The sequence below is a fragment of the Pyxicephalus adspersus genome, chromosome 6 (assembly GCF_032062135.1).
Source record: "Pyxicephalus adspersus chromosome 6, UCB_Pads_2.0, whole genome shotgun sequence".
Taxonomy (NCBI): Eukaryota; Metazoa; Chordata; class Amphibia; order Anura; family Pyxicephalidae; genus Pyxicephalus; species Pyxicephalus adspersus.
In genome coordinates this window covers 97984901-98001547 of record NC_092863.1, presented here as the reverse complement: position 1 = coordinate 98001547, position 16647 = coordinate 97984901, and the positions used below count along the sequence as shown (strand labels likewise).

Below are 16647 nucleotides of genomic sequence, written 5' to 3'. Positions count from 1 at the left end.
TTATTGCCCTATCCTAAGGTTTTTTGTATGTTTTATGTTTATATATATTTATAGTTTTCTTTTAAGGGTTCATTCAACGCGTTTCGCAGAGTTAGGCTCCTTCTTCAGGAATGATTGTAAGGCCTGGACATAAAGTAACAGGATGTCAGGTCAGTAAGTGCAGAACTTACAAAAAAAACATTTTTTACAATAAATAATAGAAAAAGAAAGAGAAGAAAGAAAAAACTTACTAATTGCAAAGATATAGATGTATATTTAGATAAAATGGATTATTAGTCTTCCTTTGTACAGCTATGGTAGCTGATGGATCTGTAATGTAATGTTAATAATACCGTTCCAATAAGCGAGCACCGGCCATTTGTGTGTTCTGTGTTTTTATTGTGTAAAAAAAAAATGAAAACATTCAGTCCTTGGGGCAGTCAGGAGCAGCATATGTGTCCTTTTAAGTGCAGCAGGTTCACCAACTGCTACAAGATAAATGTAAAGAATGCCTGGCAAGGACTCGGCTTTAACATGGTAGACTTGGCAAGATCTACAAAACATGTGTTCCAGTCAAAACATTTGATTGACCGGTGTTACATCCCCCTTTAAGCTGTTCCGTCTAGTTGTCTCAACAGATAGCAACCTGTGCAAGGTCACTGAGAAAGGACACCGGTGGCAGACGTCTGCTTCGTGTACGTCCTCTTTGGTAATACAGCATGCTAAATTACATAGATTTATGCAGCGTGTTGCCAGATCAAATGCAGACTACTGGCTATTCACAGACAAAATCTACTTTGAACTGGGTGATCCAGGGCCATTGATCATTTAAGCTTATTTAATAACTAGAACAAATGATGACTTGCAAAGTCCTGTAATGTAAAGCCATCTAAACACATATCCATTTATTATGGTCACAACAGCAGGACACAGAATTTTGCATTGAAGAAAGTTTTTGTATAAAAGAACTGACATTCACTGGAAAGTTAGCTTGATGACTTTTTACATAACATATACAAAAAACGTCACTACTTCTGACATATGCGCGCAAATCTGTTCACAGTGGTATAAAGTTAATTGATATGAAATAAGGCGAATCGCGTAGACTTGATGTTTAAATTTATATTTTATTACAGGCTTACATTTTCACAGCCAGTTTTCTATTCATCAGATGTCATCCAAGAACTTCTAAAAGAATATTGGCCTGTTTTCTGTAGTTACCCAGTTACCAATGCCGTCTCTTTGAAGAAGCCGCTTGGTTGGCTTGGGCAGCAGAGGCACTTTTTTCTTTCAGACCAATTTAGATTTATAGGTAGATATTGACATGAATCTAGTGAATGTAGGTATGAGGCTCTGTATTTGATTGGGGGGGGGGATATTTCTAGTAGTCTGTCCTTTTACTTATTTCATGGATAAATTATACATTCTCTGCCTGATGAAGCTCTCCGAAACTGGAGAAGATAGACTATTTTCGGAGAGACTGGGTGATCCAGCAAACATTGAATAAGTTTGGTCCAAAACTTAAACCGTTTTGGCAGCTAATGGCAAATTCATTCCAGGTTTGTTGAATCTCTCAGTTTTTCCCATGATAGTCTTTCTTCTCCAGTCTGAAAAAGCTTTAATAAATCAGGCCCTCTGCAGTGTTCTCCCCAGCCCCTTTTAGCGGGGTTCACCACTCGGCACTTTTCAGAACTCCATTTACAGCCTTTTCCCTTCCAGCTAAAAAAAAGAACTGGGGAGAATATTGCTGTGTATGCAGAAACTATATAAATAAAACACTTGCAAATTTCTTCTTACAAGGGCCACCTACCTCTGTCTTCCATTTTATTTCAAAATGACTTTAAATACTATAAAATGCAAATAATATGCAAATACCACCTTCTCCCATTTTCTTTAGCCAGCCCTGGCCATTTGTCTATTATCCCCTATTTAATGTACTGCGCTGTGTAATATTTTGGCGATATATAAATACTGTTAAAGACTTTGTTACCTAGGTCTGCTTTTGCCGGACTTCATGGCTATTCTCAGCCACCCACCATTCTGTATTTTTGGCTGAATTGGCAAAGATTTCTTTAAAATAATATGCAAAGTCTTTCAAGTGGAATTGAGGCTATTGGAACCTCAAGACACCTACTTAATAAAGTCCAAAATCACAGGATGTCCAACAGCAAGCTTATATGGGTGATCAGGAGTCCACAAGGTTTTATCCATACATTGGGACTGATTTATTAATGTTTTCGGGACTGGAGACAATAGACTACAGTGTTCCACCTTGTATCTGGATGGGAAGAAGTTGTAGGTGGGTGGCTGCCTCTGTATTGTGACCAAGCTCTTCAGTAACCATCCAAAAACAGCTGGGTGGTTACTGAAAAGTGCCAGGTGGTGCACCCAGCTAAAAGGTGCTGGTGAGAACACTGGACTATCATGGGAGAACCTGGTTGATCCAACAAACCTAGAATAGATCTGGTCCATGATTGAAACATTTGGCAGCTGAATAAGACAGGTCTTGGAGAGCTTTATTAAATCAGGTGTGTGTGTGTTTATGGATCGTTGGCAAGCCTTGTTTAGAGGCATGTGGCTCAAAACTTTTCTTGTGAACGAAAAGAAAGGGTTAGTGTCCTGTTTAGTATTTCCAAGGTCTTCTATTTGGAGCCTTTTGATGTCTATGGGTTTTGCATGTTATTGCTGATCATGGGTCTGTCTATTCCAAGTCATTATTATAATATGGATGGCATTACTAGACTGAAACAACGAAGCTCAATCGTTGGCCTCTTCCTACCCTGGCCTTGTTTAACTCACCAGCTGGCCAGGCTTGTGTGCGAGACAAACCTCTCACTTGTTTTTGTTTGACAATGATAAGATTGTTTGCTGAGTTTTGTCTGCAGTCATTTCCCAGTACAAAGAAAAAAAAATCTTGGGAATTCTGCTGGATTTTTAAATGAACAACTGGAAATCGCTGATTCCCCGTCCCCTCTGCCCACACTTCTCAAAACTAGCCGAAGTTTGTAGTTATCTTTCTTCACTGCTAGCTAGAGTTTCTAGGAAGTTTTACATTTAGAGAATAAGTGTTTGTTAAATTTTATTACAGACAGCTTGGAGTTTAATTGATGCAAAGTGTAACGTATTGACGATGCAAGATTTCAGATAAAGTACCTTCTTAGGAATTTATAGGATTACTAAAATGGTTCTAAAACCTGCTTGTTTTTTGCCCAAATGTTTATTGATTAATAACAGCTCCTTGAGTAGTAATAGTTGTTGTAAAGGGTTACACTAAAAAGATAAAGATCGGGAATGTTATTGAGCTAATTATGTTTGAGATAAAGATTTTAGGTTGATTTGACCCTAAAAAGTGTGTCCCTTATAATGTCCATGGTTGTATTTAATGGCTTTTAAAAAATGTTTTATTTTATTTTTTCCCTTTTGTAGCGATCTCAAAATTGTACTGTATTGTAATGATAGTTTAGATTGGAATGGGGACATAATGGGTAATCCACGGAAGATCTGTTTTGGTGAAAAGTTTACCAATGCTTGCCCTGAGGCCACTTCACTTTGCTTACAGTTGAAGATGTTTTTGTATTATGGAACATCCATACATGGAGAAGTGTTTAAAGTCATAAAACTTTGGAGGCCAAAGATACAGAGAGACAAAAAATTCAAACAAGGTCTACTGAACTGGCCAGGCTATGGCCAGTGCATTTTAAAATGGTTTGGTAATTCTCGAAGGTTTTGCTGCAGGCCTTATGCTGCTCAGTATTCCCCCTAGAATTTTATTCTGCTGGGTGTAAAGAAGCTGTTGCCAATGTATTGTGACCCAACTTTTCAGTAACCTCCCAGCCAGGTGGTTTCTGAACAGTGCCAGGTTGTGCACCCAGCTGAAAGGAACTGGGGAGAGGACTGCTGCTTAAAGCGTCTACCCAGGGCCTACAGTTACTTGCAGTTGGCCCCACTACCACTGACTGGATTAACCAAATAAAACTTAGGGTAATTTTAAATAGTACAACCGAGCACAACACTTACTTGGACAAGAGAGGGGGTCCCCTCTCTCTGGAAATTTTCATACTGGGTCTCCCTGAGCAATAAAGAGAAAAAGTAGATTGGGGAATAAAGTTTTAACCATTTTATACTCTATGCAAAACTATAAAAAGCAAAGCTTTTGCAGGAGATGCACTTTGTGTATTTAATAATAATAATAATAATAATAATAATACCAGTACATATAAAAAAAAACTCCTTGCAAAAGTGCAAGAAGGGAAATGAACAGTGTTAGCTTTTGCAGCCATTCATATCATATCATATCATATCATATCATATCATATATGGGTTCCAGGGGAACATATAAATTGTTTCAAATTGAGAAATACTTTTTTTCTTCTTTTTTTCAGTTTTATGTATTTAATTTTTTTTATAGCAGACTTGTATGTAAGTGCTTCCCATAGACATTATATGGAGTTGTATAGTTCTCTCTGTTTTGGGCTACAAAAAATCTATGATCTCTCTCACCATAAAACGTAAATATGTGTATTATATGCTACAAACAAAAGCAGGTAAGCGTTCGTGAATCAGGTTTCTTAGGTATATTTAAAAAATTCCACCTAAATGGGATACAAAAGCAGTTTTACCTTCTTTTAGCATCTTTTTGCTACTGAATTGCTTTTATCTGTCCTTTTGTCCTTAAGCACATCAGTGATAGCTACAAGGCACTTCGTGTGAAGATTTTCAAGTGATAACAGTGAGCCAAGACTGTGTAATGTGTGTTGAAGCTGCCTCTTGTATTCTTTATTGCTTTTACATGGTAAAACATAAATGAAATGTTACTGACTGCATTTTCATATGCTATGGAATGAGGCAGCACCCGCAGACCACAGTCTCCTACCCTCACTCTATTCCAGCACTGCACCCTTGATTTCTTTAGCAGTGGATCTCTGATCAAAATTTACACATCAAACTAATCAATATGCCATATACCGCTACCAGATTACTTTTTTTTTATATTACATCGCATTTTATGTCTGCAAAATTTTGTTTTTGAAGATTAGATCGTGTGGAAGGTGTTTTACTGCCCTCTCTGTACCTGTTAGGGAGCTTTACCTTTATAGGCAAAGGGAAATTTCTCAAAAACAAAGCCAAGTCATATTTTTTGTCTTAGTACATGGGGAAGGTTTTTAAATTCTGTTTGGTTTTCAAGTCCTTCTCCATCCCTATGGATTCTCTCACTTCTTTAACAGAGACGGTAGTCCTGATAAAGTTCTAAACCTTGTATACTTTGTGCAGAATTTAGAAAGCTACAGAGTGATGGTAAAATTGCAATTTCCTCATTTATTTACCCTACAGCCTAGGCAGCTTCAATCACATGGTCTATGGATACAGGTTTGTATTGTGTTCCAGCACATTAAGAAACCTCACATAAAAGTCGTTGCAAGTGTATGCACAACTGCATACATGATGTAACGATATCCGTGTTCGACCTAGGCTTTTTTTTTAGCTGGAAAAGAAATTGTATGCCAGTGGCTGCCCCTATATTATGACCCAAATCTTCAGTAACCACCCGGCTTTTTTTTCCGTCTGGTTACTGAAGAGTTGGGTTACAATACAGGGGTGACCACCCGAAAACAGCCGGGTGGTTACTGAAAGGTGCAAAGCGGTGCGATCAGCTTAAAAGGGGTGGGGAGATTGCTGGATATAAGTGCTCACAGACCATGCCAAACTACTGTACACACAATAGATATTATCTGAAGGAGATTAGTTAGTGATGTAGAAATGGAAATGATGTGTAGGAAAGTACGTGTTTTTATACATAATATGAGGAAATAAGGAAAAAGAATTTGATTCCGTGTGACATACCAGTGGTCCACCGTGAGTTTCTTTCACCACCTCTGGCACATGCACCTTATATTGGCCAATTGTTCATAAAATGTACACATGCCAGATATTACCATATCAGAGGATGAACGGACCCGCCAGTCATTCCTTTTGACTAGGGATCCTTGTTTTTCGTTATCACATGTCACCAGTTCCACGAAATAATGAAGAATGAGTCGGCCATCTTTCGGGTGTTGTTGGTTTTGAATGACAAATCTCTAGCATGTGTTTGAGGCTTTACAGGTAATCGACAACACGTATCGAGGAAGCAGAGCTATATAAATTATATTTAAAAAAAGCAGAGAGCACAATAAATAACATACAGAAGTGGGAGGAACATAACCACAAAACATAACTTGTGCAACATAATGGAACCTTCCAAGACAGGTTGGCTTTTCTGAACCTGAATTCTACAAAGTTTTGTCTACTTCTGGTGATTAAACTTCATTGTATGTGGCCGAGCCATACAAATAAGTTTCATGCCATTTGTTCCATCTGCAAAGATTTTTTTTTTTTTTTTAGATTGTAGATGCTTTTAAGAAGGCCCTGCCTCTTTATATTTGCCATATAGAAGAAGTTCTATAGTGGGGCCCCACTTCTTTGATGTCAGGCTGGAGTGGCGTTTAATGGACGAGTGAGCAGGAGAAATACACTTGAGTATGAAGTGCCATGAATGCCAACAAGATGCTTCACACCTCTCTATCAGCGGGCATTTCATGGGTTAAAACTGTCTGCCAGGGAAGTGTCGGGTCTGGAGCGGTTATGGGAGGGGGGGTGTCCCTGGCTGCTAACACCCATAGCATTTTTCTTTTCAGTTCACGGTTTGCTAAGTGCTTACAAAGTACGGGATTTCTTCGTTAAGGTCTTCAGAAAATTGCTGGGTGAGCTCAGATTGAATTTTCTGTGTGTAGGACTTCATGAAGGCATTAGCATGTGCTTTGATCCCATTTGTGAATGGCACTGGCTAGTCTCTTATTGCCATTTCCAGATGGTGTTACAAGGAACAAACAGTTGTGTTTTAACATTTCTCAATAGACTGTCTAGACTGGTCGGGCAGCAGACAGATACAGCCACCCATCAAATTAGTGTTTGTCAGATTTATGTTAATGCTCCACCAAAGCCCCTTCCTGTCATTGACATCAAGATTTATTCAGCTGGGGCTCGGGTTTAAAAAAAAAAAAAAAATCGCACCACAATTCATATTTGAACACAATATTCATGCACAAAGTCTTTGGGTTTACCAGCGGCAGTATTTGAAGCATGGATGGGATATTGATTTTTCTCTTTTTGTTCGGAAAAGTGAAATTTGTGTGTCAATGTGGAAAAATGAGCGTTTTCATCCAGTACAGGGTAATTTGAACCTCTCTCTGCAGTGGGAATCACCTTTTGACAGGCACCAGTGCCATTGTTTTTCCAAGTCTGACCCCAACAACTTTGATCATGTTCTCATTTACAGGCTTGTCTGGAAGCATATTTTAAACTGGGGAAAGCAACAAGTGTGAGAACCGTCTGCTCTGAGTTTAGCACCGTGGAAAGGGACGATACATTAGATGCGTTCATAATTTGTTGTCTACATCAAATATAATATGTGTAATTTGTTCATTTTGTATTGTATAGCATTGGTATATTCCTAAGCAAGACCAATAGTTGTGAGTGACAGTTGCGCTGTGCAGGCGCTCCTTTGGTAGTGTTGACGTCTTAGATGCTCATTACTGCAGGCAGATTTTTCCTTTAGAGGAAAAAGGATCATGTCTGGTTACACTGCAGACAACAAAACTGTGTGGGTCCCCTTATTAAAGGATCTTGTTGGGGTAGATGATTTATTTAAAGCTCTCCAATACTGGAGAAGATGGACTATCATGGGAGAACCTGATCCAGCCAACCTGGAATGGATTTCTTAAAATCATTTGGTATTAGGTGGTAAATGTTTTCAGTCCCGGACCAGATCCATTCCAGGTTCTCCCATGATAGTGTATGTTCCCCAGTCTTGGAGAGTTTTTATACATCAGACCTTTTGATGTTGACTTAAGGCCAAAAGCTCTGTGTGGTCATCCTAAACCCTGGATGGCACAGTGGCACTTTTGGCCTTGCAGCTATAGGGTCTCAGGTTTAAATCTCCGTCAGGAAAGCCTTTGATGTTCTTCTCTTGATTGCATGGGTCTCCTCTGGGTACACCATTTTGTTGCCAAATTCTAAAATATGCTAGTAAGTTACATGGCTCCCTCCCCCCGAAATTTGGCTTAAGACTATGTTGATGAAATGTTCACGGTAGGGGCATTAAATTTTGAGCTCAGGTTAGTGACATGACTATAGACAGAGTAAGATGTTGGCATTATAATAAATATATTTACAAGAAATACAAGATAATAATACTCTGCTTTTTTCACCTATTGATTCACTAAACCAGAACTTACACATAGCCAGTAGGAACTTCATATTTTCATTACTGTAACACCTTTGAGCAATGACAACTTTCCTCTTGCTATCCTGACAAGTTCTTTTTTAATTAAATGTGAGCCAGAAGAGAAATGGTTAAGGACATGTACGCAAAAAACGAGGTTTACTGCAGCCTTTTCTAATTGGATCCAATCATTGTTTCAAACCAGACCCATGCATATGTGAAGCCTTATAGCTTCATGTTCACTGGTATGGAGAAGAAGATTGAGATACTCATGGCACTGTTCACCCTGCTATCACATAAAGTTGTCTCTGGATAAACCTATCTGGGACCTAGCGTGCCCTCTAGCGTGTAGACGTACTGACGGAGGTACTTGGGGCAACATTATTATTGTTAGTATTATTATTAATAAACAGGATTTATATAGCGCCAACATTTTTATTGGAATGTGTTGAACCCCATTACCAGATAAATGTCCTTAAACTATGACCTTAGAGAGTTTAATGTAGTGTTTCTAAACCATGATTTTGTAGAACCCTAGGGTTCCTTCAGAGGTTTCTGGAGGTTCCTTGAGCAATGAGCAGTTTGTGCCTCACAGGTCAGTTTAAGTGACACCAATGATCTTTTTGGCTTCCCATTGGCCACCACACTAATATACTTTACGCTGTGGATATAGTAATTGTAGAATGGGGTCTCTGAAAACCTAAAAGTTTTTTCAAGAGTTCTCGCATGTTAAAAATGTCAAAAAACACTGCTCTAATGTATACTTTCTAAACCTTTTCCACAAGTTTCACCAATGGTTCCATTTTTTAGGGAACATTCATTCCCCTTTGTTACCTACCAGACATGCCCTAATGGTAAGGCTTGTGGAGTTTTTGGATCTACATTAACCCTCAAGCCCCAGAACATATATCTAAAGGAGAAACTTCCCATTTCTCTTAGAGCCTGTTTCCCGACCTTTTTAACATGGGGGAACACTTGAAATAATTTTCAGGTCTTTAGGAACACCTTCTATAATTACTATGTCCACAGTTTACATGTAATAAGAAGTTTGTCACTGGGATTAATGTCTCTTACATTGCTGGTCAGTGGGAAGAATGTCACCCTTACAGATAGCCAACAAGATCATTGGTGTCGGTTATAATGACCCGAGAGGCACAAAGTACTCATTGCTCAAGGAACCCCTAGCAAACTCTGGATGAACCCTTGTTGAGAAAAACATTGGACATTGTTGGGTGAAGAGATACATTGGGAAAGTCTTTCTGCTCTCTGCTAGAAGTTTCATTATATTTATCTGCTGCTGAATACCACAAAGGAGGGGAGTTATGTGCACAGCAGACTAAATTCATTGGATTAGGCTGGAGTCCTTTTATTGGCATTCAGGGATGTATATTGTATTTGTGATCACACTGTGCATGATTCGAAGATGGAACAGTATGACGGGGAACTTTAGGTTTACCTGCCAGCTAAATTCTACAGCTCCTACAAAGTACTGTGTTATGCATCATCACACCTGTAATGTGCTTGGGAATATTAAACTTCTCTCTCTAATGTAAAGCCAGCTCAATGTCTACACACAGCCAAGTTTAGCTTGGTTTCTTTTTATTAAGAATTAGATTTTTTTTTATTTTTACTTTACACAGATCAGAGCATTATTTCTAAAACATACCAGGCTTCAGATATAAAATCACTCTTTTTTGCACTGTTCCCTCTCTGCAACATTTTATAGCCGTGGTTTTATAAGGTTGTACAATAAGTCCATTAATGGTATACATAGTACAGTAAGCCATAACAACTAATAGTTTTATTATTGCTCATATTATATTAATTATATCTGAACTCCAACCTCACCTTCAGTTGTGTAGGCTCTTCTGTACAGGAATCGTTCACTATATTTTACTGCTTCTCACAATGGGCCTGATTTATTAAAGTTCTTCAAGACTGGACGATCCAGCAAACCTGGAACGGATTTCTATAAAGTAATTTTCCATTTGCTAGCGAATGTTTAGAATCCTCCTCATTCCTGGTTTGCTGGATCACCCTGATCCTCTCCAGTCTAGGAGAGCTTTATTAAATCAGGCCCCATGTTTATTAGAAGCTGCAGCAAGTCTGAGCATCATTCCTTGGCTGTCCGGTATCATCAGGCCTATTCATCCTCAGCCCGACAATCCCTGTCCTGGCCATCTCATTCGTTTTATCTATGTTTTTTCAATCATAGAGGCTCAGAATCATATATTGTATTACTACTGCTTCCTGTTTTTAGTGCCGCCTCCTGCCACTTCTTTTCACAGCCTCGATTTACCCCTATTGCATAAAAAAGTACAAAGGCCTCTAGATGATGTCACTAGGATTGTAAGCTCTTCTGGGCAGGGTCCTTTCCTCCCCCCCGGTGTCGTTGTTTGTATCTGTCTGTCATTTGCTACCCCTATTTTATGTACAGCGCTGCGTAATATGTTATAGCTATATAAAAAATTTTTTTATAATTTTGGACCAAAATGTGGTATGTGATGAAGATGAGCTTTATTAAATGTTTTTTTTATTTAGCATGGTGATGAGTGAGAAAAACCAGAAAGGGCACAATATAAGTAGAATAAACTTTAAATCTAATTTAATACCATTGTCCCCACTGGCACCATACAAAGTAAGTTTTAAATCTCCTTCACAATACAGCTTGTGAGGAGTGTGAAATAATCGGCTGTATAGGAGTTTGGCCATTTGTTCTTACAGTGGAACTCCAAACTGCAGGGATGTGTAATAAATAGGCTGGCCTCACACAAATGTAGAGTGGCAAAATAGGGCTACATAATACATGATTCTTTTTATTTACTTTTCTTTTTATTACTTGATGTTGTAGTATTTTTTTTTCTTTTTAATTTTTGATCTATGTTATTCTCATGCATCCATATTGCAGCCAGCAGCTCAAACTGCACTGCATGTTTTGCCACTTATTTTTGCAAGGACAAATTCTGGGGGAGCAAATAACAAATTAAACCTTGTTTTTGAACCCACAAACCCACACTAATACAGACAGAGCGTTCAAGATCCTTGCAGTTAGTGTCCTAGCTGTTATTTGAACCTAGGAACCTAGGATGTTGCAGAAGCAAGACTGCTAGTCTCTGAGACATTCATGCTTTTCATCTGGATGGAGAGAAGCTGTAGCAAGGTGGTCAAAAAGTGGGCAGGCCAACACATGACAAATTTAGTGTTCCCAGTTGTAATTGCCATTGAAATCCAGTAACCCCCATAATTCTCACCCCCAATGTTTTCTATCACCCCTTGTAGTTTTTTTCCCAGCTTTCTAATGCTTCCCCAGTATATCTAATTTTTTCACAATCTTTGTACTTTGCCCCCTCTGTCCAATGCCTCAGTAGGTGCACCCAGCTAAAAGGTGCGGGAAGAACATGGTCGTTCTACATGATCATTCATAGCTGAGCAACATCCATACATGCCCCAGCTTTAAGGCTATTTGCCCAAACGAGCCTGCCAGGATGGATCCTCATCTTTTACCAATGTTGGATTGTTGCTAATGAATAGTTTTCTTAAAGGTGTGTTCTATACAATATTTATCTAGTGTATACATGGGATTGAGTGTTCACATTCCCTGTGAAGCCTGCTGGATGTTTAAGTCTTAGATGTACATGGGGCAGTGATTACTTTCCAAGTTGTAATGAAACCTTTGCAAACAAAGCTGTACTACCAAATATTTATTCATGGTATTTCTTGAAAATTCTTACATTTGCATTGGGATTTTATTGTATAGGCTTTATAGCTTTACCAAAATTGATGTCTAAATTATTAAAAGTCAGTAGGCCATCTGCACAGTCACCAAGAACAAAGTACTGATGTTTGATTACATACTATAATACATTACAAGCATTGTTTTGTAATGTATTTAATATATATATATATATATATATATATATATATATATATATATATATAAATATATATTGCCTATTGCTCCTTGTGCCATTTTAAATAAAACCATTCCAAGCACATGTAGTTTTGGAAATTTCACCTTCTTTATTTTTTTTTTCAGTGTTTTCGAGCCCTCTGCTGTAAGGGTCCTCCACCACCACGTCCAGAGTATGATATTGTATGTATAGGTCTCACAGGATCCGGCAAGACAAGCCTTTTATCACAATTGTGCAGCGAGAGCCAAGACAACATTGTGCCTACTACAGGTAATTAGGATTGCAAATGTCGTTGTTTGGGAAGTTACAGTAAAGACAGCTTTACCAAGTGAATGACCTTGGACCACCAGACTTGGGCTTTAGGAACGCCTTGACTAATACATATGGCAATATGCCAGACCTGTGCAGTTGACATGGTGGGTCTCTGAATCTAACTTTAGGTGTGTAAACCTCTGGCTGTCTACCGTCCAGGTGAAGTCTCCCCCCCCCCCCCCCCATATGGTTTCTAACGTTCACCTTGGAGGGGAGCTTTGCGATCCCTCTGGCATCTTGTACTGCTTGAAAACTTCAAGCCACAAATCTTTGCACACACACTCAATCTGTGGATCAGGAGTACGATACTCCCCTATATGTTTGGATCATAACCTGAACCCTGCAATTCACCTGATGGGTATGCTGGTGAGATACCTCAATAAAAACTTTAAGTATTTTTGAGCTTCCTTCCCTGAGTGGACTAGTTATCTCCAGTTCATTTGCAACATAATGAAAACGAAAAATTCCTTTCCTCATAGCTTCATGAAGAGGAGCTAAACTCAAAATCCCCAAAAACACAAAAAATACACTTACCTTCAAACCCGCAGGGCAGTTTGATCCATCCGGAGGTTTCTTCCATCATGTCCCGTGTCGTCCCGGCATCTGTCTTCGAGGCCGGGCTCAGGGCGCCGCCAACTTTTCCTCTTCTTTCTCTTATGTCACCTGACCCAGACGCGAGATTGGGTGACATGAGTTGGAAAAAAACTTGCCGATTTCACTGCGCATGCGTGAGATTGGCAATTTTTTCCCTTTTCACGAAAAGGCTCCCAAGAGCCTCCCAGGATGTGTGACGTAGGTATCCTGGGAGGCTTTGCGCTCCCATTCATTCACGATCCCCTAGGTGATCAAAAATTAGGGAGCAGTTTTCTTTATATTAAAGGGTTGTTTATGTAAAGTGAAAATTCTGAGTTTAGGTACGCTTTAAGGTAGACTATGGAATGGTAGGTGTATGAACTGCCTTTAGTTTATCTAGTTAGGTCCTGGACGTGGAAGCGGAGGGGAATTTATGCATTTATATAATGCCTTGGGCTATCTTAAAAGGAAAAATACGGTAGGTAAGCAATTTTCTGTACTTTAGGTTGGGTCAGAGGCTTTATAGGATAAACTGAACAAAAATGTAAGCTATTGCAACTTGCCAATACATATGTTGGCTGCATTTTCATGGATTTTTCCCCCACAAAATATCTGTTGAATTTGCTAGAAATCCATGTTTTTTAGTGTATCAATCTGAAACCTCTTTTTATCATCCTTTTTATTAATCTGTAGACAACAGGATACCTTCCAACTATGTTATAGAGATGAAAAGAATTGGTTTTGTAATCCAAACTCATAGCTTCTCCTGGGCTGACAACAGCGTTCCTTCCCAGTTACAGTATGGTGAGTGAATGTTGTTACACTATGACAAGAAATGCAGGTCAAACGCAAATTCCCAGATCAATGTAAAAAATGTAGGGTGGGAAGCCTGAAAAATGAAAAGCCAGTCACCTAGTCTAAAGACTAAGCTGCAATAGGTACATTTGTTTTGTTTTTGAATTTATATGTAAATTTCTATACATCTTAATTAATTGATTGATTGGTTTGCTGTAAATTTACACTGTAATTTGTTTTTTGTTTGTTTTCTAGGTTTTAGTATAAAAGCAGTTCCGTTCCATAGTGCCATTCTGAATGTAAAAGAACTTGGAGGTATTGTGCTTTTGTATTTTATATTTGTTCTTTTGATTGCTTTTAATGATCAAGAACTTCTGACTAAATACTGACATTTGAAAAGTGTGTTTTAAAATGTTTTTCAGGCTACTTTTTAAGTTTTAGTTTTATTTTGTTATAGGATTGTTTCTTTTGTTTGGAGGTGTATCGGTAGAACGTGCAAGGAGCATTATTTAAGAGGTGTATCGGTAGAACGTGCAAGGATAATTATTTTAGATAATTAATAAGAAAATTATTTAACAATCTAAACAAAATATTTTAATATATAATTTGTAAATATATTAATACAAGAATTTAAAATTATATATTATAAAATATAAGATTTCAAAACAATATTACAAGCAGGTCGCTTGCAATATTGTTTTATTTTTCTCTGGTTTGCCCAATGGTTAGCCTGTTCAAGCCTGTAATCTGATTGGCTGGCTGGAGGTTCCTAGGCAGTGAGCAGGATACCTTAAGCAAAATAAATTAATCAGATAATGGTCACCCAAGACAAATGATCAAGCTCGTCTTGGGAATCTGACATGTGCACAGCAGTCATTATTCTGCTACAGGAAGATCAAGAACAACCTCTGTGCACTCCTGTGGAGAGGAGCTCAATGAGGTGCCCACCTTCCCGTCTCCATAGAACAGAATGGCGCTGTGTGTACAGTGCTTGTTCATTCATGAAACATTGTTTCCAGCAACAATCCTCTGACATTTATCAGACATCTGTACGAGTCTTTTGATTCCTAGTGTGTAGATGCTATAAAGTAGGTGAGACCCAGGAAAATGCCGGTGCATGGTTTGCAGAAAGCAAGGTAGATTGCCCGAGACAGTTGCCCTCATCTGCTGGATATTGAAGCAGTGGACAGCTACACTGGATGGTCAGTTTTTGCGCCGCCTGGGGTAAGCATTAACAGATGACAGCTGGTGAAATCCAGATGGCTACAACAATTTGATGGGAGAATTCCCTCGGTTTCCTTTACAAAAGACACAAGAAGTTAGATAATTGTTCCTGGAACAAGTGTTCTAGTTGAAAAAAAATCTAATAACCAAAGTATTGACTTAAAATTCACCTTGTAAAAAATGCTGCATTTCGAATATTTTTCAAAACTTTTTTTTTATTATTTTTTTACTTTTTTTATTTTTTTTACATTTTACTGTTTTATAACTTTTATTATTATTTTTTATTTCCAAAAAGCAATTTAGGTTTAATACTTAATAAGAATGAGTTTTATATATGGTTTAAATATATTATATTTACTTAGCATGGATTATATGCAATGAATTCTTTAACAAGTAATAATTCTAGTAGTAACTCTTCAATACTTTAATAAGTAATTTAATCTAATTAATTTCAAATTTGTTAAAAATATTGAAATATTATAAATATAAAAAGTAATTTTTTTTTTTTTTTTTGAAGATAACCTATGGAACATACTCATTTATCTTCATTTTCCCTATGGCACTCCCAATTCTTACTTTTCCTTGATGAAGAACTTTGTTCAGTGTTAGCAAAGAGTTCACGATATTTTGGCACATCATTCAGAATCTGGTATTTCTTTTTTTTTTGGATGTCCAGTGGATGTGTTCATTTACATTCCTTATTTAATTTACATTTTTGTAATAACCGCAAAGCTTTGATAAAAATGTGATAAAATCAGTTTCTAATTTGCAATAGTGGTTATTCTGATTCCTAAAAAATTCTGGCCAGGCAGAAGTTCTGACGTGAGTGTCAACACGTGACACTTTGGGTAAAAGTGCTAAGCCCATCAGACTGAAGCGGTTGGAATATTTTGTATGGAAGGCTGTTTGGGATGACTGTTCCACTGTGTGTGTTGAACAGGAGCACTAATGAAGTATGACATGCTGAAGTATTTTGAAATAATATGTAACTGTCTGGAAATTTGCCATCAGTGGTTCTCCGCTAATGAATGCAAAGCCTTAAGTGTTAGGTTACTCTTTGATCTTGTAGACACTAAGGCCAGTATCCTGGATAAATACTCCAGAGCCACACTCCGAGCTTAGAAGGTGGATAACTATTTAAAAAATGTTTCCAACTGTTTTCCAATGTTGCTTCGTGATTGAGTTTTAGTGTTGACCTTTTCATTTTTCTTTTGCAATCACAATGTCACAAAAATACATTTCAGTTATTGGGTATTGTACTATTTTGGTAGTATTGGGCAGCTTCATGTCACAGTAGTCACCATTTCCACACAGAATCATCAGGTACTCATATTTAATCATATGATATAATGATTTGATTCCCGGATTTACTTGAATGGCTCAGTTTTTGCCTGCAAACACGATCATAAATTCTCATTTTATCTTTAACATTATAATAATAGTAATAATCCCAAAAAGTTGCTTTTAGACGCTTCTGTTTTGGTGGGGCTATTGGCTCACAATTGTTCTCTAACAATGGAGCGAGTGCATATAGGCAGAAAGTAACTGAACGAGGCTGGAGGAAATGAACACTACTGAGATCCAATGAAGTTC

At 38.0% G+C, this 16647-nt stretch overlaps 1 protein-coding gene across 2 annotated transcripts in view; it reads left to right on the top strand.

Moving 5' to 3' along the window:
• Positions 1-16647, top strand: part of ARL15 (ARF like GTPase 15) — a 178613-nt gene that overhangs the window by 46035 nt on the left and 115931 nt on the right. For both annotated transcript variants that reach the window (XM_072416696.1, XM_072416694.1), the window contains exons 2-3: positions 12276-12420; positions 14086-14145. In XM_072416696.1, coding sequence (XP_072272797.1) covers positions 12276-12420; positions 14086-14145 — 205 coding nt within the window. The remainder of the gene's footprint in view (positions 1-12275; positions 12421-14085; positions 14146-16647) is intronic.